Raw genomic sequence first — 22,300 nt, 5'->3', positions numbered from 1 at the left:
TGACCTGCGCAATTTAGCATTAATAGAATTGACCAGTTTGACAAAAGTCTATATAACATTTAACAGTTTTTTGTGTGTTATAAGTCCAAATCTCTGCTATGTAACGTTGGTGTGTGGTATTAATCATTTAGCCTGGTAAGCACGTGCAACTGAGTGCTCAAGATCTATATCTTACTTGCTTAGAGGAGATTATATACTGTAGTGATAGTCTTGAATTCTGGATATTAAAACATTTTAGGTCATATTCCTGTGTTTCTACTGAATGTTGAATGTTGCACACAGTAGACAGTAACATCAAATGCTGATGATGCACAGTGTACTTGGCCCATTTCACCGTGAAAAATGTATCAGATAAAGTAAGGTTGATAGAAATGGTAAAAGTTGAAAAGCCAGCTACTGTGAAAACAGCTGCATGTGTGGGGCCAGTTTTACATACTGATAAACATTGGATGTTCTGAAACCCATATACTTTTTCCTTCATTGTGTCATTTGTTTTCCAAGAGGTTTGAAAAACAGTCTGGCAGTTACTCAGAAAGGCATCAGTAATTAAAAAAAAAAAAAAAGAAAAAAAGTGCCTGTGAATTTTTTGATACTCAGAAAATGTGAGATACGGTTTTTCAGACCTGCCCTTTCCGTTATGTCTGAGATGCGTTACTTCCTTGGCAAAACAGGTCCTAACAGTAAACGTGACTCCCTCAGAAAGCAACACATGCTCCCTATCTGTCTCTTCCATCCTATTTTGCAGGTGATCAGTCTGGGCAGCCCCCATTTTGTACATCCTACCAAAATGAAGACACATCCAATGCCTTGAAGAATGGCAGCAACCACGATGAGCTTAGACCAGAAGCACAGGAACACTTTTCTCAGATAGGCTCTAGTGTCCAGAAAAAGGCATTTAAAACGGGTGTACCTAATGAACAGAAGTGTAACCTCGATATTTCCTTTGAATCTGTGCCTCATTTGAATGACTTTAACCAAAGAGTAAATTCTGATGCCGAATGTAATCAGCGTTGTGCCGAATTATACACCCATCAGATGTCCACTGAAACCGCCATGGCAATGGAGGTCGGAAAGAGTTCTCTGTTGCCGGATGCGCCACGTGATTCTCCATTACAGCCTGATCAGTCTGGTATACCAGTAACGTCATTTGTTTCCCTCGGGGGGGAAACTAACAGTGAAAACTTCGTTCTCTCTGGGAAGAGTTCTCAGCTTTTATCCCAAAATATTCCATTAACTGGAAAGACATCTAAAACAAGTCAGTTTTGTGAAAGCTCTAACAACACAGGAAGACTTAAAACTAACCTCCCTGGTTCTAAGTCACCAGACCCTAAAGAGATTCTGCAGAGTGAGACTGAGATTCACAACGGATTGCCGGTCACATCACAACAACATGTGGATTGCCATGATAATTCTCCACTTCAAAGCAAGATATTACCTGTATCGGTTGAAAGTTCAGGTTTAAATATATCCGAACAAGTAGACATTTGTCTGGAAGATACAACATCTTCGGTTAAACAGCCGCCTAATGGTTCATCATCTCTTGAGTTAAATCACGCGGAAGAACATGAAACTCAGCCTTCAAGGTCTGAGAAAGTTGCTGGCGGTTCGCAAGAGCCTTCATCTTTAAAAGAAGATGGAGATAGTATTTTTCTCACTTTAACTGAGAATGGTAACTGTGGGGAAGTTGCATTGATTGCTCCAGAAGGTGATCCTGTAGAAGATAAACGTGCTGTTCTGTCAGAATCTGTGTGTTCTTCAGTGGGAGGTTCTCATCCTGAGTCCCAGAACACCAGTGACAGACCTGGTGTTGACAGCTCGGCAGACGTTGATGCAGCAAATATTGTCTCTCTCAAAATTATCATTAGTGATGATCCATTTGTTTCCTCAGATACTGAACTGAACAGTGCCGTTTCTAGTATCAGTGGGGAGAACCTGCCGACTATAATACTGTCCTCTCCCACTAAGTCCCCTGCCAAAAATGGAGAATTGGTTAAGTGCCTGTCTTCAGAAGAAGCCCCAGGCGCTCTCACATCTGCGGAAAGAACGGGGGATTCAGCATCGGTGGAACAGAGCCTCTTGGCCCTCAAACCCGAAGACTCCGCAGTGAATGCTCAGAGTGAAGGCAGCGTTGCTTTTTCAGCCAGTGCCCCACCGTGCGTCTCCAAGGATGGCGGATACATACAGTTGATGCCAGCTACAAGCACAACTTTTGGAAATTCGAATAACATTCTGATAGCTACATGCGTGACTGATCCAACAGCCTTAGGAACCACTGTCAGTCAGTCTAATGTGGTGGTGTTGCCTGGAAATTCCGTACCTGGGACTGCTCAGCCCCCGCCGCCTCAGTTACAGACACCGCCAAGGTCAAACAGTGTATTTGCTGTCAATCAAACCATGTCACCCAGCTTTTCACAAGGTAACTTCAAGAACACGTTGAAGTTCACATCTCTGGAATGGTATCTCATTTCTCTTGCGTGTGCAGTTACTGACTAGCAGGTGATAAATCATGGATATATAGTGTGAGAAAAGACTGAAATTTGTGTTGATGCTCTTGTTTTCTCTCCCTAATTCATTCACTCAGACCTTTTTTTAAATCTAGTGGTAAGTTATGGAATTCATGGAGAGCCTGGGTGGTTCAGTCAATTGAGCGTCCGACTCTCGACTTTGGCTTAGGCCATGATCTCATGATTTGTGGGTTTCGAGCCCCACGTCAGATTCTGCACTGCCACTGCGGAGCCTGCTTGGGATTCTGTCTCTCCCTCTATCTGCACCGCCCCCCCTCAGATAAATAAAGTTTTTTTTTTTAAGTTACAGAATTCACTGGTTTCAGTGATTCTTGGAGATGGAGCTGATGATACATCATTCATGTACCTTTCCTTATATATTGGTTCCCAAACTCCTTTCCCTTTTTTTTTTATATTGTAGGCATGTAATAAAATGTGACTAAATGTGAACAATCAACTAGCAAGCATGATGGACCTGCTTGAAGTGCTGTTTAAAATAACATAAAAGAGGGTTCAGAATTAGTAGAGAATGTGGGACTTGAGCTGAAGCTGAGAGAAATGAAGTAGTAATTGGAGTAAAGGAGGGGAATTCTTTTTTTTTTTTTTTTTTTTTTGGAAGGTTCATGCATTTATTTTGAGAGTGAGAGCAGGGGAGGGGCAGAGAGACAGAATCCCAAGTGGGTTCCATGATGTCAGCACGGAGTCCGACAACGGAGCTCAATCCCACAAGCTGCGACATCATGACCTGAGCCAAAATCAAGAGTCGGATGTTTAACAGACTAAGCCCCAGGCATCCCAAGGAAGGGAATTCTTAAGTGTAAGTAGGTATTTGAGAGACTGAAGTGAGTGTTTGTGAAAGTGAGATCCACCTGACAGGAACTGTTAGTGACTCTAAGGAAGTTTCACTTGTGCGACAGGGATATATGAGGATAGCCACAGACTATATTGTTGATTTCTAGGGAGCATATAGCCATTGTAATTTCCCCCCATAGTTTTGACGGTTTGTACACTTCCCTGGACTCTTTTTGACAAGTACCACCATTAGAGGTTATAGGTTGGAGTTCTGAGCGAGTCTTGAGCCATAAACATTCAGTTGAGACCCTAATTTTCTGGTATAAGATTGAAACTTGAAGCCTTCACCATCAATTTTCTGATCAGTTTCACTATTCTAGCCAGACAGTCAACATATAACTATAATGTGATCTCCTGGCTGTGAAGTCTAATGAATTACTCGTGATACTTACCTCGACCAAATGCTGTAAGATTGCTTTGTATGTTTGTGTGTGTACGTATGTATTACAGGCCTGAGGTCTTTTATTTTTTTACAGTTATCACACCATGAACTCATAGGCAATGGACTCTGGCAGCTCAGGCTCCTTTCCCTTGGTTCTCACAAAGTGTGTTTCTCTGGGTGGGCAGGCTGGTGCTGCAGTTGAACCCAAGTACCTTTCTGTTTGGCTTCCTGCTTTATCTGTTCGTTTTCCTTCACACACTTCAAGAAACTATCTCGGTTCTTTGAGCGCTTAATGTGCTCAATATGTACATTATTTCTGGGTGAGAATCTTGACCTTAACTTACTCATCACAGTGCCAACAGCATGCCAGGTACCATTGTAGACTGTTGAGTTCTGCCCTGTTAACAGTTGGCATTCCCTTTTGAACAGTGCCCATTCGCTTGATGTCCGCAACATCACCTTTCTTGTAGATTTGCATGAATGTGTCCAAAGAACAACTCCGTATTTTCTGAAAGGCCTAGAGAATATATAGGGGGTACTCCCCCTCTTTCCCTTTGTGTTGGTCCTTTGCGTGAATTACTGGAAGATGGCAGTTCTGGCCGAAAGGGCCATAAGATTAATAATTCAGGTTGCCTTTTTCTTAATTTGTAGCCTTGCTGTTCCTAAATTTTTTTAAGGAGAGTAGATTCTAAGGGAAAGAGATACAATTTTATAGAATTTATTTTAAATTAATAATTACTTTGGAGTCTCTTGTTTATGAGAAGCTTACTGAGATTTTTTTTTCTTTTTTTTTAAGGATCTGCCATCATAATTGCCTCTCCTGTCCAACCTGTACTCCAAGGAATGGTGGGGATGATCCCTGTATCTGTGGTTGGACAGAATGGAAATACCTTTCCTGCTCCTCCTCAGCAGGTAAGATTTTTTAATTGAAAATGGCACAGTGATGCTTCTCGAACGTAGTATAGTTAACGGCTGCTTCTCTTCTAGGTCCTTCATATGCCTTTGGCGGCACCTGTATGCAGTAGAAGTATCCCTCAATTCCCCATCCCTCCAAAGTCTCAGAAGACTCAGGGACTGAGAAACAAGCCTTGTACAGGTACGTTTTTAAGTTCATTAATGTCAGTTTTATGTTCTCTATGTGCATTTGTTTGCAGCAACGCCACAGTATTTTCTTTTTGAATACTTGTCTCATTCCCAACAGGTGATTGTCCAACCTTTGCTTGAAGTTTTTTTTTTAGTAATAAAAACAAAAAAGGCAAATGGAACAAAATAGAGTTCGGAAAGAGACCATGTACTTAAGGAAATTTGTATGTGGTGGAGGTAACATCAGAAGTCAGAGAGAAGGGGAAAGATTGTTTAATAAATTAATTTCATTGGCCATGACATACATTATAGGAAATTTTGACTACTCCAAAATTAAAGATTTGTGTTCCACAGAAGACACTGTGTACAGAATAATACCCGATCTTCATTTCGGGGTTGCATCTAGTTCTCAGACTTCCCATCCTCGTGGATGATGAATGCCTGTGGTGTCAGCCTGGCCCGCAGCCTAACCTGCACGATCCTTAGACCCCTCCATCTCCAAGTCTGTATGTGTGTGCCAGTCAGCCTCTCCCGTACCTCTTCCCCACATACCGGAGAACCTCGGCCGCCAGTGTGAGTTCCCATTACTTGAACTTTCACACTTCACATGAACCTCCCATTTCCTTCCTGGAGACTCCCTTCCCCATCCAGGCTAGACCCACGTGTATGGCCTCAGCCAACACATTCTTCTACTGTCCCTCTTGCTGCTGTCCACCCTGGGTCTGTCCCGGCACCCATCCCTGCCTTTATACCTGGGCTCTCCGGCATTGCGTTCAAAGTGGGGCTGTTCACGGTCTCTTAGCGGTCACTCCACATGTCCTCCTGGCGCTCTTTCCCATCCCCCTTCAGGCTCTTTCTGACTTCACAGCTCTTCTCACGTCTCTTCAGTCCCCACCCTCCTCCTGTCAAGCCAGCACTCTTCTCTCCCACCTCATCAGTAGGAAGCTGCATTTTCTCACATCACTCCCATTTGGTGTGTACCTGTTCTTCCAGAATCATTCCTCCCTTTCCTTTCTTTCTTACAGGAATAATGATCTTGCTCTTCCTAAGGTTAATGCAGTCTGCCTGCATCTTGTGTCCTATGTATGTCTTAAATTTTTCTTGTTTGGATCCTTCCCTCTCTGGCTGTAAAGTTCCTTGGGTTTGTCTCACCTGCCAGCCCTTTGTTTATCCCCAACACTTCCGTCTCCCATTCTTTCTTCATCCATGTTTTTGTCTTTTCTCCTGTTTCCACTGCAGCTGTTTAAATGGAGATCATCAGTGGCCTCCTGATAATGTCATATGCTTTGCATCATTTCCATTCTAACTTTATTCCCTCTAGCACTTGATAATGTTGGTGGCTTTTGGACCCACCACTCAATTAGTGCACTCCTGCTCTCGTGCCTAACTCAAGACCTTCAACTTCGACATGTCTTGGCCTCTCACCTCTTCCCTGTCAAAGACCTCCTCCTCTCCCTGCTTTTTTCTCCTTGGTTGATGTCACCATTGAGTCTTCCTTCACCCTTCATGTCTCTATGAATGCCCATCCCTGTCTCCTGACGCCTCTCTCATCTCTTACCTGGAGTATTTGTAGCCATGTATGTAGAATTTCTCTTTGCAGTTTTCTTGCTTCTCTAGTCCATCTTCTACACTACTGCCAGAATGACTTCCTGAAACATAAATCGATTTATGCATCTTCCCTATTTTCAACTCTTAAGGATTCTCCATGAAACCTTCTGCACAGGGGCGTCTGGGTGGCTCAGTGAGTTGAGCGTCCGACTCCGGGTTTCAGCTCAGGTCATGATCTCATGGTGTGTGAGTTTGAGTCCTGTGTCAGGCTCTGTGCTGACAGCGCACAGCCTGCTTAAGATTCTCTCTCTCTCTCAAAAAAAAAAAAAAAAAATTCCCTCCCTCCCTCCTTGTCTCTCAAAATAAATATATATATAAAAAAAGAAACCTTTTGCATAATGCACAAGGTCCTTTATGAGTTCATCTCTGCTTTTCTCTCTAGCTTCATATCTTGCTACTCCCCACATCAGTTCCTAAGTCCTTGGAAATTAAAATATGGCTATTAAAACTCCAGAGCTGGTGCTCTGCCTGACATAGGCTTGCAAATATGAGAGTTAAATGGGCAGAATTTCAAAATAGGCATTAATATATTGCTTTCTTTAGTTTTCTAAATCTAAGGAGTACCCTTAAGTGCTATTTTGAACATTGTAATCGGTAAATCCAGAGACTGGAATCATAATATTTGCCTGAAGTTGGAAACAAGTCATTTGCTCCATGTGTGCATTTCCTCTGTAAAATGGATGAGTGACTGTCTTTTATATAAAATTAGAAGCTGCTTTTTACACCCAGTATGTGAGAGTACTTCATTTGTACATTAGCGGTCATTTAAATTTTTCTCATGATGTGTGATACTATGGTCTGTTCCGTTTCCTTTCAGAGTAATGTACTCTTTCTCTCAGGAATGTTTCTCTTTTCTAATTATTTCATTTATAATTCCAGGAAAGCAGGTAAATAATTTGGTGGATTCATCTAGTCATTTAGTTGGATGTCATGCACAAAGGTGAGCATCCATGTAGTTTCCATTCTAGATTTTTTGAATGCTCAGATAAAAAACATAAAAGATGTCTTTGTGTTGCTAAAAACAGTTAATTATTGATTTGCAGAACTAAAGTGTCTGACAAGGATTTCTTTATGTTGCTAAATTTTATTTATTTATTTTACAGAACTGAAGTGTCTGACAAGAATATGGCCACCGATCTCGGGAAAAAATTGGAAGAAATCACGGTTCCCTTCTCATTAGAGAGTGTAGTTCCAGCTAGCAAACCATTTGAAAGCCACAGACGTGTGCTCTGTTTTGATAGCACTGCTTCTGTGGCGAATACACAGGGCACAAACCATAAGGCGGTGTCCCAAAACAAGGAAAGGAATGACATTTCATTTCCTAATCTCGAGTCACCCACTGTGTCCTCCACCTCCAAGGCCCCTTCTAATAATGCTCTCAAAAGAGACCGAGAGAAACCTCCTTTGCCTAAGATTTTATCTAAATCAGAAACTCCCAATAGCCGACATAGCACCACAAAAGAAACTCAGTCAGAAAAGAAAGTCCCACCGACAGAAATTGTACTTGAATCTTTCCATAAAACAACAGCTAATAAGGAGAATGAATTATGCAGCGATGTCGAAAGGCAGAAAAATCCCGAAACTTCAAAACTGTCAAATGGGCAGCAAAATGGGGGTATACGGAATGAGAAAACCGTAACTTCACTGCACGAACTGACCAAAAAACAAGGCACGTCCTCAAGTAGTAAAAATGTCATTTCGGTAGGTGCAGCTGGGAAGGATCCAAAGCAAGAACAAACTAAATGTGCCGCTTCTTTGGTTAACCCGCTAACCAAACCTGGCTCAGAAATGCTGCAGGATGGTCAGTGGCCCAGCCCAGTAAGTAGGCTCCCCGATAGCTCTGACTCCCCTGTACCCCGGACAGCGGGCTTGGGGGCAGGGGACAAACATAAAGAAGAACCTAGAGATGGGATCAAGGTCCCCTCCAGTAGGCGTTTTGGTGAAGACAGTAGCACAGCCAAAGTCATGGTCCCTCCTGTCACCCCAGACCTGCCTGCCTGCAGCCCTGCCAGCGAGACGGGGAGTGAGAACAGTGTGAACATGGCTGCCCACACGCTGATGATTCTGTCCCGGGCTGCCATCTCCAGAACCACCTCGACAACTCCCCTGAAAGACAACACACAACAACAATTCAGAGCATCTTCGAGGAGCGCCACCAAAAAGCGGAAGATTGAGGAATTAGATGAACGCGAGCGAACCTCCCGTACTTCCAATAAAAGTCTTGCAAATTCGTCACTACCGATGAAAAAGAAGAAAATTAAGGCAAGTTTGAAAGTCTTAATTTCAAAACCACACCTTTGCCCTTCGTTCAGTGCTCACAGTAGAGATCTCCGCGTTTTTGCCAGAGCTCCCTAACTGCACGTTCTGGTCGAGACAGCTCTGGGTTTTGGTTGACAGAATGTGTTTATGGCGGTGTGTCTCAGCCAGTGTGGTACTCAGTGTGTGTCTAGGTGGAATGGAGCGTTTGCAGAACCGTTGCTAAGGCGTTTATCTCTAAACGTCTTCCTTGGGGAAAGGAGGTTTTTGTTTCTGTCACGGTAGGACCCAGGTGTTTGGGAGAATGCCGTAAGGCATGAAAGATTGGGAAGCCACTGTCACGTGTGGAATTACCAAGTAGAAAGCAACTCTGCGGCTCTTCCTTCTTGTTTTTTTTCCGCACGTCCTGCCATCTCTTCCATTGGCTCTAACAGATGCTAATGTGTTGGAGCAGAGGAAAAATTACATTTACCTGTTTTTTCTTTGACCATAGTTCTCTGTGGGAAGGTAACGCAGGGAGAGCATTGATAACTGAAACCCATTTTTCCTAAACCTCTTTAGCCATTTAGTGAGTGAACTGAATAGAAAGAAAAGTGTTCAGGATGTCTTAGGGGAAGTATGGTGCCGGGGGAAGACCGTGTTGGCCTCGATGCCGTACCAGCCTGGGTTGGAATCTCACATCTTCTGTTCACTGGGCCTGTGGCTGTGGTGAAGCCCGTGGCGCCCGAGTCTCAAGTCTCGGCTGCATCACCTGATACGAGGTTACCACACGTCTTCCCCCAGTGTAGTGTTGATAAGATACGGGGGTGCATTAAGTGTTGGGAACTTGAACGGTACCTGTGACTGACAGTCAGTAAAGCTTTCTAAGGTTTATGTTTTGGTAATAATGACCGCCTTTATAGAAAGCGTGTTCTAGCTTACTCAACATTCATCAGCTCTGGATTTGTATAATGTCTTTTGCCCTAAACTAATGTTAAAGTACCACTGAGGTATAATTTAATAACTTTGGATTTAGAAAATGTGTTTCTGCTTCTCTGTGTAACTAAAGTTCCAGTGAACTAAAAGTTTTGGCAGAATTGTAGTATAGGAAGAACCTGATATAAGGTTGCAAATGAAAGTTTTTTGCCCTTGTTTGAGTTCAATATGTTAACTTAGGTTTATTTTTTCTTTTTTTTCTTTTCTTTCTTTCTTTTTTCTTTTTTTTCCTTTTCTTTTCTTTTTTTTTTTTTTTTTTAACAGAAAAAGAAGCTACCCAGTTCATTTCCAGCTGGAATGGATGTGGACAAATTTTTGTTATCATTGCATTATGATGAGTAAACACTCTGAACCTAAAAGAACAGTAGCTGTTTAAAACTCGTATCCCTTAAACTCTGAGTGTAAACTTAGAGTTTAAACTTAGTGTAAACCCTTAAACTGACAGAACCTGACCTGCACTTTCCTTGTACTGAAATTCCACTTTATACCTGAATCATGCTGTTTCTGAAGCAGCTTCCTACTTTGTACATAGATTTACCTGGTATATTTTTTATTTTGGAAAAAACATTTGCAGAAATGTAAGTAAATCCAATCTGCAAAACTGTATAGCTGTGACAATTACGTACTGTAAATATTGTATGAATCTGGTTGAAATAGAGGTTAAATCAGCCTAGCGTTCTTACATTGTGTTTTTTGACTTCTTGTGATCCCTAACTCTGAGGTTGATGCATCTGGACTAGTTTCTCACTTTTGGGGGGAAAATGATGCTTTTCCTTACAGTTGCCTTTGGTGACTGTCCTACAAGATGTTTGAAGACAGCCACAAAGTAGTACAGAAGTGATGACAACCTCATCTGGTGGTAGAGAGACCAGAAATTAACAATTTAGGATTTTTTCTAGAGTGAATACTTTATTACCCCTTCTTGTTACAGCAAAGGTTGTATTCCTGAAGTTTTACACTTTCACTGTTTCTTCTGATGGTTCTGGTCTCTTTGTTTAAAGAGAATTTTGTAAACCATTTTTGAGTGTTCTGATCTTTTGTTTATAACTTTTGAGATCTTTTACAGAACTTTAAATGTTTAGACTGTTGAGCCATACAAAGTCTATTCATGTGGTAGTTGAGACTTCTTGGTATGTATATCCTTTTCCCCCACATACTGGGGATTTGAAGAATTGCACTAATCCATAGCACTTCTTACGTAGTAGTGACCAGTGCACATTTGATTTAAGTCTTGTGTTCTGGGTTAAAGCTTGTGTGGAGGGCCATCGTCTGGGAAGCTGTGTCCATCATAAGATGTAAAAAAGAAAAATCATAGTTTTATATTTTAATGTAGTTTCTCCTAAAATGGGCTGTTACATAACTGTGTCTATACTTAGATATAGTGCCCCCTAAGGTGTTACGAAGAGTTACTGTCACAGAGTCCTTAAGGAGAATGAAAGAGGTGCCTTCTGTTTCAGACTCACATGCATCAGTTAAGTTGAAAAATTCGTTTAAATCTTTATGAGAACAGAAATTATCTTTAATATGTGACCAATTGTGCCTAGATTAAAGTATATTCTCTTAAGTGCTTTCTGTTTGGTTAAATATCAGTATATCAGGATTTTTTTCTACAGGTGTGTATGTTGTTAAAGAGTCCTTTTCCTCGGCCTTATTTTTTTATACTGGGCCTTCAAAAAACTAAATGCATCCTACTTCTCTTTCTCAGTGTGGAAATCATGTCATAATTGCCGAATCTTACTGCAGAAATTTGTCTTGTGAGTTATGATATGGCAGTGGTCTATTCATAAGGAACTACATATCATACACTTAATGTTTATTTAACTCAGTGTGATACTGTACTACAGTTAGGTTTGAATAAATATTTTCGGTAACTTCAAAAGTTTGAACTACTTTATATTGGCAGTCATTCTCATTTAGATACTTTGATTAAATTCCTTTGCAAGCCACTTTTTCACAAGTTCACATGATGTTGGAAAATACAGATTTTCTTCTCATTCAATTAATATGTATTAGTATTTGCTAAGTACTAAGAATTCACATACAAATAAAGTTTGCTTTATTCAAGATTGTTAGGTCACCAGCCAGGAGCCATTAGATATAGTCCAAAAACAACCTGTACTTGGAACTTGCATTCACGTTCAAGAGTAAAACCATAACCTCCATTTTACCTTAAAAGTCCAAAGTACTGAACTTAGTTGTAGCGTATACTCGGTAATCTATTTTAACAGTCAGGTGCCCGGGGACTACGTATTTGGATCAGAGTATATATACTATAAACAACTTATGCCTACTTTTGTAAGTACACGTAAGGATCTACTCTTTATTGTGGACATTACTTACTGATTAATGTAGTCGTGTATTAAATCTGGGAATTCTTGTAATTAAAGTGTTTGACTATTTTAGCCCGGATATTATTAGAACCTTTTAGTATGTTGAAGTTGTACATGGGAAGAGCATCCATCAGCGTTCGGCCAAACGCTAGATGTCATGACTCTTAGGGGAGGATAAGATTTTATTTTTGATAAGGAGTAAATTCAAATGCAATATTATTATATATTTTACATTCATTATTTCTCAAGCCACCATCTTTCAGCCATAGCCTCAGCTTCTTGAAATTCCGCATGAAGTTTTCACTTTATTATTAGCCTTTTTGTTTTCTTTCCTTTTTTTTTAGGTAGGCTCCGTGCCCAACGTGGGGCTTAAACTCACAACCCCCTGATTCAGAGTCACATGCTCTGCCAACTGGGCCAGCCAGGTGCCCCCAAGGCTTTTTCTCCTCATAGACTTGTTTCTTTTTATAAACACTAGTTAACATTTGGCATGCTTTTTTCCTAAATTATTTTCTCTGTATAGCTGAACTTAAACTGTAAATATAACATCCTAATGCTGTTTTTCACTTCACATAATACCAAGCATTTTCCAGTTTTTACCAACAGAAAAAAGAAAAACATTTATATATGACAGCCATTAAGAGTCATGATTTTAATTTATGAATGATTTAAAAGGTTAGAAAGTTTAAAAAAAAATAGCACAGACAGATTTGTAACCAGTTATTATTTGTTTGTGTTATCAGTTACTTCCTTAGGAGACATTTATTTTTTTTTAATTTTTTTTAATGTTTATTTATTTTTGAGAGAGACGGAGACAGAATGCGAGTGTATTAGAAGCAGAGAGAGAGGGATCCAAAGCAGAATCCGAAGCAGGCTCCAGGCTCTGAGCTGCCAGCCCAGAGCCCCACATGGGGCTTGAACTCACAAGCTGTGAGATCATGACCTGAGCCGAAGTCAGACGCTCAACTGACTGAGCCACCCAGGCGCCCCTAGGAGACATTTTAGGAGAGCAGAATTACCAAATTAAAAACTGAGTGCACATTTTTTTTAAGGATCTCAAAATATTTTCCCAAATTCTTGCAGAAAATTTTTTCAGTTTGTCATTTCTTCCACAGCATCGGTTTCTCCCTTACCAGAGATACAGTGAAGAATGTCATCACTGGTTTCTAGGCTTTTATTTCTTGATTTATTAAAATTAGGTATTAGCTCCTAACCCATATAAAAATTTTTTTAGTATCTGGTCTGAGGTAAGGATCAAAGTCTAATTTTTCCCTAAATATTTAACCATTTGATTCTATAATTGATTAAAATAAGGTTTCTCTCTTCACATGCATCTGCTTACGATGTCTCCCTTACTCTGTCCTGATCCACAATCTCTGACTCACAGTTTTAAAATCCAAAAGGTTCTGACACCAATTTTTTCCCCTAAGTTTAGCATCAAAATCATTTTATGGCAAAACCTGACCTGATTTGACATGAGGCTACATGAATCTTTATCTCATTTGGTATGGATATTCACGTTTTACTAGAAAAGTAGTAATGTGCTTAGTGTGCTGTTTGAGATTCAACTGGGTATGAAACACACATCATGTTACTTTTTAAAAATCCTGAATATTATGAATCATGAAACCCAGCTAACCTTAAAGGTATAAGACCAAAGACGCTGAACCTACATTAAATTTATACATACAGGGGCACCTGGTGGATCAGTCAGTTGAGCATCCGACTTCGGCTCTGGTCACAATCTCACAGTTTGTGGGTTCAAGTCCTGCTGTGGGCTCTGTGCTGACAGTCGCAGCTTTCTTCAGATTCTGTGTCTCCCTCTCTCTCTGCCTGTCCCCACCACTCGTGTCTCTGTCTCGGTCTCAAAAATAATAAACATTAATAAAAATTATACATAGGGGCACCTGAGTGGCTCAGTCGGTTCAGCGGCCAACTTGAACTCAGGTCACGATCTCACAGTCTGTGAGTTCGAGCCCCGCCTCAGGCTCTGTGCTGACAGCTCAGAGCCTGGAGCCTGCTTCAGATTCTGTGTCTCCCTCTCTCTGTGACCCTCCCCCGCTCACACTCTGTCTCTCTCTCTCTGAAAAATAAACATGGAAAAAAATTTATATGTATGTATACTATATACTGTGGGTATAGATTTTGTGCCATTGATTAAATGATTATAGCTTTGTGTCCATTATAACTACTATTCTTTTCAAGTACTCACTCCTGCCATGTGTCCTGGTTAACTGTTTAGAATCACTAGTTTTCTTTAGAATTAAAATTCTTTTGTGGGGGGCGCCTGGGTGGCTCAGTCAGTTAAGTATCCAACTCAGTTTCAGCTCAGGTCATGATATCATGGTTTGTGGGTTCAGGCCCCTTATCAGGCTCTGGGCTGACAATGTGGAGCCTGCTTGGGATTCTCTCTTTCCCTCTATCTCTGCCCCTCCCCTGTTAGTGTTCTCTCTCTCTCAAAACTAAAAACATTTTTTTAAATGTTTTAATTCTTTTGGAATATTCATTTGAAGTACATTAACCCTGATAATGAAAGAGGCAAATGGTAAGGGCAATACGGTATATATCTATAGCTTTGTAGTTGCCGCTAGCCTCATAAATTTCTTGCTAAACAGAGTATTTTGTTGTTGTTGCCATTTTTAGAGAACTCTCGTTCTAACTGGTTATTGTTTTTTAGTTAGTGTAAAATCTGTATGGAAGCATAAAATAACAGTGTGCCAGCTGTTAAGTTCACATACTAAAGTGGGTTTCCTAAAAGTACACACATCCACTTAATCATCCAGATGAAGACCAGAACATTACCAATACCCTAGAGGCCCTTCATACTTCCTCTAGCGACTGCTCACCCCAAGGGTAATAATTGTCTTGGTTTATATATACACCATAATTTGAGCTTTTTTTTTTTTTTTTTAACTCTGTGTGAATGTATTCGTGCAATATTACAGTCTTTTATAAAAAGTTCTTTTGCTCAATATTGCAAGATCCACTCGTATGTAGTTCAGATGTCATCTTCAATGCTATGTATTTTAAGTTAATCCATTTTAGAGTTGAACATTTCAGTTTGGAGCTATTATGAATAGAATTGAATATATTTGTACGTTTTTGGGGTGAATGTATTACACTTCTCAGTTGGTTATATACTCAGGAGTAGGGTTGCTGGCTTAGCGGGTTACACATATACAGCCTTATTCACATTTTTCAGTTTCCCAGAGTGGTTTTGCTAAATTGTGCCACTATCAACATTGCAAAAAGAGTTCCATTTGTTTTACATCATTGTCAGTAATCAGTATTTTCATTTTAGCCATTTTGATGGTGTATATTGACATCATAATGCAGTTTTATTTTGGTTCTTCCTGACAATTGAACACCATTTCAAACGCTTATTGGCCATTTGGATAGTTTATTTCCTTTCGTGAAGTATCTGTTCATGTCTTTTTTTTTTTTTTTTTTTTTTTTTTTTTTTTTTTTTTTTTTTAGACAAAGAGTGAGCAGGGGAGGGGCAGAGAGGGAGAGAGAATCCCAGGCAGGTTCCGTGCTGTCAGTGCAGAGCCCCTGCACTGCACTAACTGGCCAAGCCACCCAGGCGCCCCTCTGTTTGTGTCTTTTGACCACTTTTGTATTGAGTTGTCTGCCTTTTTCTTACTGATGCGTACATTTCTGTGTTCTAGATACAAGTCCATGGATGTCCAATGTCTGAATATTTTACCATGTTTTTCTTCTAGCAGTTTTATTGGTCAGCCTTTTGTGTTTTCATTAAGCATCCATCTGGAAATGATTTTCCATATGGATATCCAGTTAACCCAACACCAGTACTGAGAAAGACTGTCCTTTCCCAAATATGTCATACTGTTCCCATTGTCAGGAGCTGATAAACTGTGTATGTGTGAGTTTGCCTCTGGACCTCTTTTTTCTTAACTGAAATATCATTAACCTACAGTGTTATCTTTCAGGTATATAACATTGATGCAAACAACTTTACACATGACTTGGTCTTCACTACAATAAGTGTAGTCACCATCTGTCGAACATTATCACAACGTCATTGACTGTATTCCCAATGCTGTACTTTTCATCTCCATGACTTAATTTATAACTGGAAGTTTGTACCATTGGTCTACATTTTAAAGATGTGCCAGTAACACACCAGCTTGATTACTGTAGGAAATCTTTGTGTTTTAGATTTTATATTTGAGCCCCTTAACAAAGTGAGCTCTATGAGAGCCATGGCTTTCCTGATGCTTACTTTTTACTTAACAAGATGTATCATCCCTAAATAATTATTAACTAATTTCATTTCTTCTTACCACACTGATTAGCCCTTCAAGTACAACTAGTAATGATCAAAGTAGACTTCCATGTCTTATTCCTCATTTTAAAGAGAATGTTCAATACAGTGTTGGATTTTGTTTGCAGTGTTTTAAGAATTTACATCAGGAGTATTTGTTCAGCTTAATTAGGTGCTGTTCTAACATCAATTAAAATATTTTTGTTAAATTCATGAATTTGTTTTTATATTCTAATATTGTATACTTTGCAATCTTAGTGATTCTTTAAATATAACTTGATTTGTCAGCATTTTAATGTTTATAATGAGATTGGTTTCAAGCTTATGCCAGTTTTTCAATGAATTTGAAACTTTCTGTGTCTTTCCACTTTATCTGAATATTGAAATAATAAATAGTACTTGTTTTAGGATTAATGTGATGTTTAAGACAATTTATGTAGAGGATTTAGGTCAATGGAACATAATAAGCACCTTCACAACTAGCTACCAATGCTGTTTTTTATTTCTGTACTCTGCAACAGATTATTGAGAACGGGAAATAATTATTCTTTGAAATTGAATCACCTAAGCCTGGAGGCTTTTGCAGAAGCAATTCATTTTATTTCCCCAAGATTTCTTCTAGGCTGATGGGTATAACCAGGCTTGGAGCTTTAGTCTGAATTAAATACCATGTTTTTCCTCTAAATCTTACCCGTTCTTTTTAGAGATTAATTTTTTGACAAAATCACCTCTTAAATTTAAAAATTGTATACTGTTCTGATTGGCTAATTTGTAGTTTATTCTTAAATGTTTGCTATTTTCTTCAGAGTTCTTCTGCATGTTTTACTTCTTAAATTGAATCAAGAGTTATCTCGCTTTTTTTTCCTTTTAAAACTATGCAAGCATTTAAGGCTATGAATTTAGTTCTGATTTCAACTTAATACATCAAGATTTGGAAGATAGGGTAAGTACTTTCCTATTCTTGTTATTTTTTATATGTTAACTTAATTACTTAGAATAAGCATGCTTTATTTGCCTAAAAATTTGTTTTTATTATTCTGGTAAGAAGATAAGTTGATATTTCTGTAAATCTTGCATGGATGCCAAAAAACAAATATTCTCGTTATAAATATGCTTAGGTTTGATCTTTAATTTTGTACTATCAAATTCTATCTACGTTTGTTTTTGACTCTTTTGTCCTAAACCTTTACTTTCCCATAGAATTATCTTGGCCATGGTTTTCTTTTTATTTTTTTTAACTCTTTTTTTGTTTGTTTGTTTGTTTGTTTGTTTCTGAGGGGGCCAGACAGAGAGAGAGGAAGACAGAGAATCCCAAGCAGACTCCATGCTGTCAGTGTAGAGATGCCCAACGTGAAGTTTGAACTCATGAACCATGAGATCATGCCCTAAGCCAAAATCAAGTCGGACTCTCAACCACCTGAGCCACCCAGACGCCCCTTGGCCATAGTTTTCACTTCATCTGTTTTCCTATATTGCTTAGGGCAGTCTGTCACTGTCATAACTATCACTGTCATTTTTTTTTTTCAGCTTTATTGAGTTAAAATTGATGATTAAAATTGTTAAAATATTTAAAGTGTACATCATGAGTGGATCTACAGTACATTTTGGAAGGATTCCTCCCATCAAACACATCCATCACCTCCCATGTTTATCTTTTTGGGTGTGTGTGACCTTTGAGCTCTTAGAAAATTTCAACTATACAGTATTACCCACTGTTGTCATATATTAGATCCCGAAAGCATATTCACATTAGACTGAAATGTTGTACATACCCATTTACAAAATCCTGGTTCCACCCACCTCTCCCCCCTACCCCAACCCCTAACGACACCTCTCCTTCTCTGTTTCTAGGAGTTCGACTTTTTTAATTCCACATATAAGTGATAGCATGCAATATTTGTCTTTCTCTGGCTTATTTCACTAAGTATAATGCCCTCAAGATCCATCCATGTTGTTGCATATGCAGAATTTCTCTTTGTCGTGGCTGAATATTCCATTGCATATATTTACCACCTCTGTTTTTATATGTTCATTTGTTGACTATCACTTAGATGTTTCCGTATCTTAGCTACTGTGGATCATGCCTTTTCAACGTCCTGTTTTCATTTCCTTGGAATATTTTTTTTTCCTATTTTTTCTGATTTTTTGACTTTAATTTTTGAGAAAACTCCACACGGTTTCCATAATGACTGCATCAGTTTACATTCTCATTAACAGTGCACAGGGGTTCTGTTCTCCACATCCTTACCAGTGCTTCTGTCTTTTCAGTGATAGCCATTCTACTAGGTGTGACATGATACGTTATTGTAGTTTTGATTTTCATTTCCCAGGTGACTACTGATAGCACCTTTTCATGTACCCCCTGCTCATTTATATGTCTTCCTTGGAAAAAGCTCTCTTCAGATCCTCTGCCCATTTTTTAGTTGGCTTGGTTTTTTGCTATTCACTTATGGGAGTTCCTTTTGAACATTAACTCCTTATCAGGTACATGGTTTCTAAATATTCTGTCCCATTCCATATGTTGTCTTTTCTTTTTGCTGGTTTCCTTGGCTGTGCCTAAGCTTTTTAAGTCTGATGTAGCCCCATTTGTTTCCTTTTTTTTTTTTTTTTTTGCTTTTGCTGCCTCTGCTTTTGGTTTCAAATTCAAAATACCATTGCCAAGGTCACTTTCAATGAGGTTGGTGGGGGATGGGCTAAATGGGTGATGGGTATTAAGGAGGGCACTTGTGGGGCGCCTGGGTGGCTCAGTCGGTTGAGCACTGACTTTGGCTCAGGTCACGATCTCACGGTCCGTGAGTTTGAGCCCCGCATCGGGCCCCTGTGCTGACAGCTCAGAGCCCGGAGCCTGTTTCAGATTCTGTGTCTCCCTCTCTCTGACCCTCCCCCATTCATGCTCTGTCTCTCTCTGTCTCAAAAATAAATAAACGTTAAAAAAAAAAAAAAAAAAAAAGAGGGCACTTGTGATGAGCACTGGGTGTTCTATGTAAGTGATGAATCACTAACTTCTCCTGAAACCAATACTACACTGTATGTTAACTAAACTTGAATTTAAGTAAAATCTTGGGAGGAAAGATGGTCACTTTCTGTGTATTCTTCTAGAAGTTTTACAGTTTCGGATCTTAGATTTCAGCTTTTAATTTACATTTTGGGGTAATTTTTGTGTATGTTGGAAAGGGTCTAGTTTCACTCTTGCATGTGGCTACCCAGTTTTTCCAACACCATTAATTGAAGAGTCCGTCCTTTCCCCATTTTATATTCTTGTCTCTTTGTCATAAGTTAATTGATCACATGTTGCATGTTTTACTTCTAACTCCTCTATTCCATTGATCTTTGTGTCTGCTTTATGCCAGTACCATACTGTTTTGATTACTTTAACTTTGTTTGAACTCAAGAAGTGTGATACCTCTGTCTATATTCTCTCTCAAGATTGCTTTGGCTATTCAGGCTCTCTTGTAGTTCCACACAAATTTTCAGATTCTTTGTTGAAGTCCATCAACATGGAATATCTTTCCATTTGTTTCTTCTTTAGTTTCTTTCGCAAATGTCTTAATAGTATCAGTGTACAGATCTTTCCCCTCCCTGGTTAAAGGTATTACTAGATACTTTATTCTTTTTGATAAAATTGTAAATGGGATTGTTTGTTTAATGTCCCTGTTAGTAGACTTAGTGTATAAAAATGTAGTGGACTTTTGTATATTGGTCTTATGTCCTACAACTGTACCAAATCCGTCTATTAGTTTTAACAGTTACTTTGATAGTCTTTAGTGTGTTCTGTATGTCATATTATCTACAAATAGAGACAGTTTTAGTTCCCTTCTGACTTTCATGCTTTTTATTTCTTTTCTTTGCATAATTCTTTGGCTAGGACTTCCAATCTATTGAATAAAATTGATGAAAGTGGGTATCCTTGTTCATGTTTTGGAGATGAGACCTTGAGCTTTTCAACCATTATTGAAAGTATATTAGCTGTGGGCTTATCATAGATGATCTTTATTAAGTTGAAGCATATTCTTCTTATATCCAGTATGTTGGGAGTTATCAGATTTTTTTGTTTTGTCAAATGCTTTTTCTTCATCTGTAAAGATGATCACATCATTTTTACACTTTATTTCGTTAATGATGTATCATGAATTTGCAGATACTAAACCATCATCCACTTGCATCCCTGGAATAAATCTCATTTGATTGTGATATGTGATCTGCTTAATATGCTGTAGAATTTGATTGGCTAATATGCTGTTCAGGCTCTTGGCACCTGTGTTCATGAAGGATTAGTCTGTAATTTTCTTTCTTGTAGTGTCCTTGTGTGGTTTTGGTTATCAGGGTAGTGCTGTCCTCATAAAATGATTTCTTCTATTTAAATGCTTGATAGAATTAAGCAGTGGAACTGTCTGGTCCTGGACTTCCATGTGAGGTTTTTGATTACTGAATCAATGTCCTTACTGTTAATTGATCTGTTCAGATACTGTTTCTTCATGATTCATTCTTAGTAGGTTGTGTGTTTCTAGCAATTTATCTGCTTCTGAGTCTTCCAATGTGTTGGGAATTATTCATTGTAGCCTCTTATTATCCTTTGTATTTGTGTGGTATTTGTGTGATGTCTCCTTCATTTAGACTTTTATATATTTGAATTCTCTTATTTTCATTCCATTTTTAGTATATTTGCTGCCAAAGCAAGTTCTCTTATTAAGTCTAGCTAATAGTTTTTGTTTCTGCTTTAAAAACAACAAAAAACAGGGGCGCCTGGGTGGCGCAGTCCGTTAAGCGTCCGACTTCAGCCAGGTCACGATCTCGCGGTCCGTGAGTTCGAGCCCCGCGTCAGGCTCTGGGCTGATGGCTCGGAGCCTGGAGCCTGTTTCCGATTCTGTGTCTCCCTCTCTCTCTGCCCCTCCCCCGTTCATGCTCTGTCTCTCTCTGTCCCAAAAATAAAAAAAAAAATAAAAAACGTTGAAAAAAAAAAAAAACAACAACAAAAAACAGCTCTTAGCTCTATTGGTCTTTTCTGTTGTCATTTTTGTATCTATTTCATATATTTCCACTCTGGTATTTGTTATTTCCTTCCTTCTACTAACTTAAAGGTTGCTTTGTTTTCTTCTCCTTGAGGTGTAGTGTGTTTGAGATCTTTCTTGATTCCTAATGTGAGCATTTGTCACTGTGAACCTCCCTATTAGAGCTGTTTTTGCTACATCCCATAAGTTCTGGTATGTTGTATTTCCATCTTCACTTGTGTCAGTCAACATTTTCTTCTAATTTTACATTTGAGTAATCTGCACCAAACATGAAACTCAGACTTCTAACCCCACCATCAAGAGTTACATGCTCTGGCGACTGACCCAGCCTGGTGCCCCTGTGTCAATATTTTTTTAAATTTCTCTTTTGATTTCTTTGATCCATTGATTCCGTTTAATGGTTTTTAATTTCCACATATTTGCGTATTTTTCACTTTTTCTTCTTGTAATTTCTAGTTTTATACCAATGTTAGAAAAAATGCTAGATAGTATTTTGATCACCTTAAACTTACCACGATTTCTTTTCTGGCCTGACCTATGATCTATCCCAGTGTTCCATGTGCACTTGAGAAGAATGTGGATTCTGCTGTTAGATGGAATGTTTTGTAATTATCTAAGTCCATCTGGTCTAACATGTTAAGTGCAGTATTTCCTTTTTGATTTTACGTCTGGACAATCTTTCCATTATTGAAAGAGGTTCCTGAAGTCCCTTCCTCATTATATCATGCCCCTGTGTCAGGTGCATCAATACCTGAAACTGTTTAGCCTCCTCTATGTCTTAGTCTAATTTGTCCAATGTGAGTATAGCTTCCGTGCTTTCTTTGGCCTCCGTACATGGAATATCATCTTCAACACTTCACTTGCAGTCTGTGCCCTGGAAGCTGAAGTATGTTATTTGCAGGCAGCATATAGTCCAGTCTTTGTTTCTCCATTCAGCTACTCTGTATCTTTTGATTGGAGAATTCAGTTCCTTTGTATTTAAAGGTATTATTTACAGGTATGGATTTACTATGGCC

At 39.1% G+C, this 22,300-nt stretch overlaps 1 protein-coding gene across 1 annotated transcript in view; it reads left to right on the top strand.

Moving 5' to 3' along the window:
* LOC131486769 (protein NPAT) overlaps positions 1-10,059 on the top strand; it is a 51,135-nt gene extending 41,076 nt beyond the window's left edge. Inside the window, exons 13-18 of the mRNA XM_058686679.1 lie at positions 746-2,416; positions 4,535-4,650; positions 4,726-4,834; positions 7,309-7,369; positions 7,533-8,691; positions 9,925-10,059. Of these exons, the coding sequence (XP_058542662.1) occupies positions 746-2,416; positions 4,535-4,650; positions 4,726-4,834; positions 7,309-7,369; positions 7,533-8,691; positions 9,925-10,002 (3,194 nt within the window). The 3' untranslated portion in view covers positions 10,003-10,059. The remainder of the gene's footprint in view (positions 1-745; positions 2,417-4,534; positions 4,651-4,725; positions 4,835-7,308; positions 7,370-7,532; positions 8,692-9,924) is intronic.
* Positions 10,060-22,300: the final 12,241 nt, after the last annotated feature.

Source organism: Neofelis nebulosa, chromosome 10, assembly GCF_028018385.1.
Source record: "Neofelis nebulosa isolate mNeoNeb1 chromosome 10, mNeoNeb1.pri, whole genome shotgun sequence".
Classification (NCBI taxonomy): Eukaryota; Metazoa; Chordata; class Mammalia; order Carnivora; family Felidae; genus Neofelis; species Neofelis nebulosa.
Note: the sequence above shows the minus strand (reverse complement) of the source record. Positions and strands in the feature narration are given on the sequence as shown.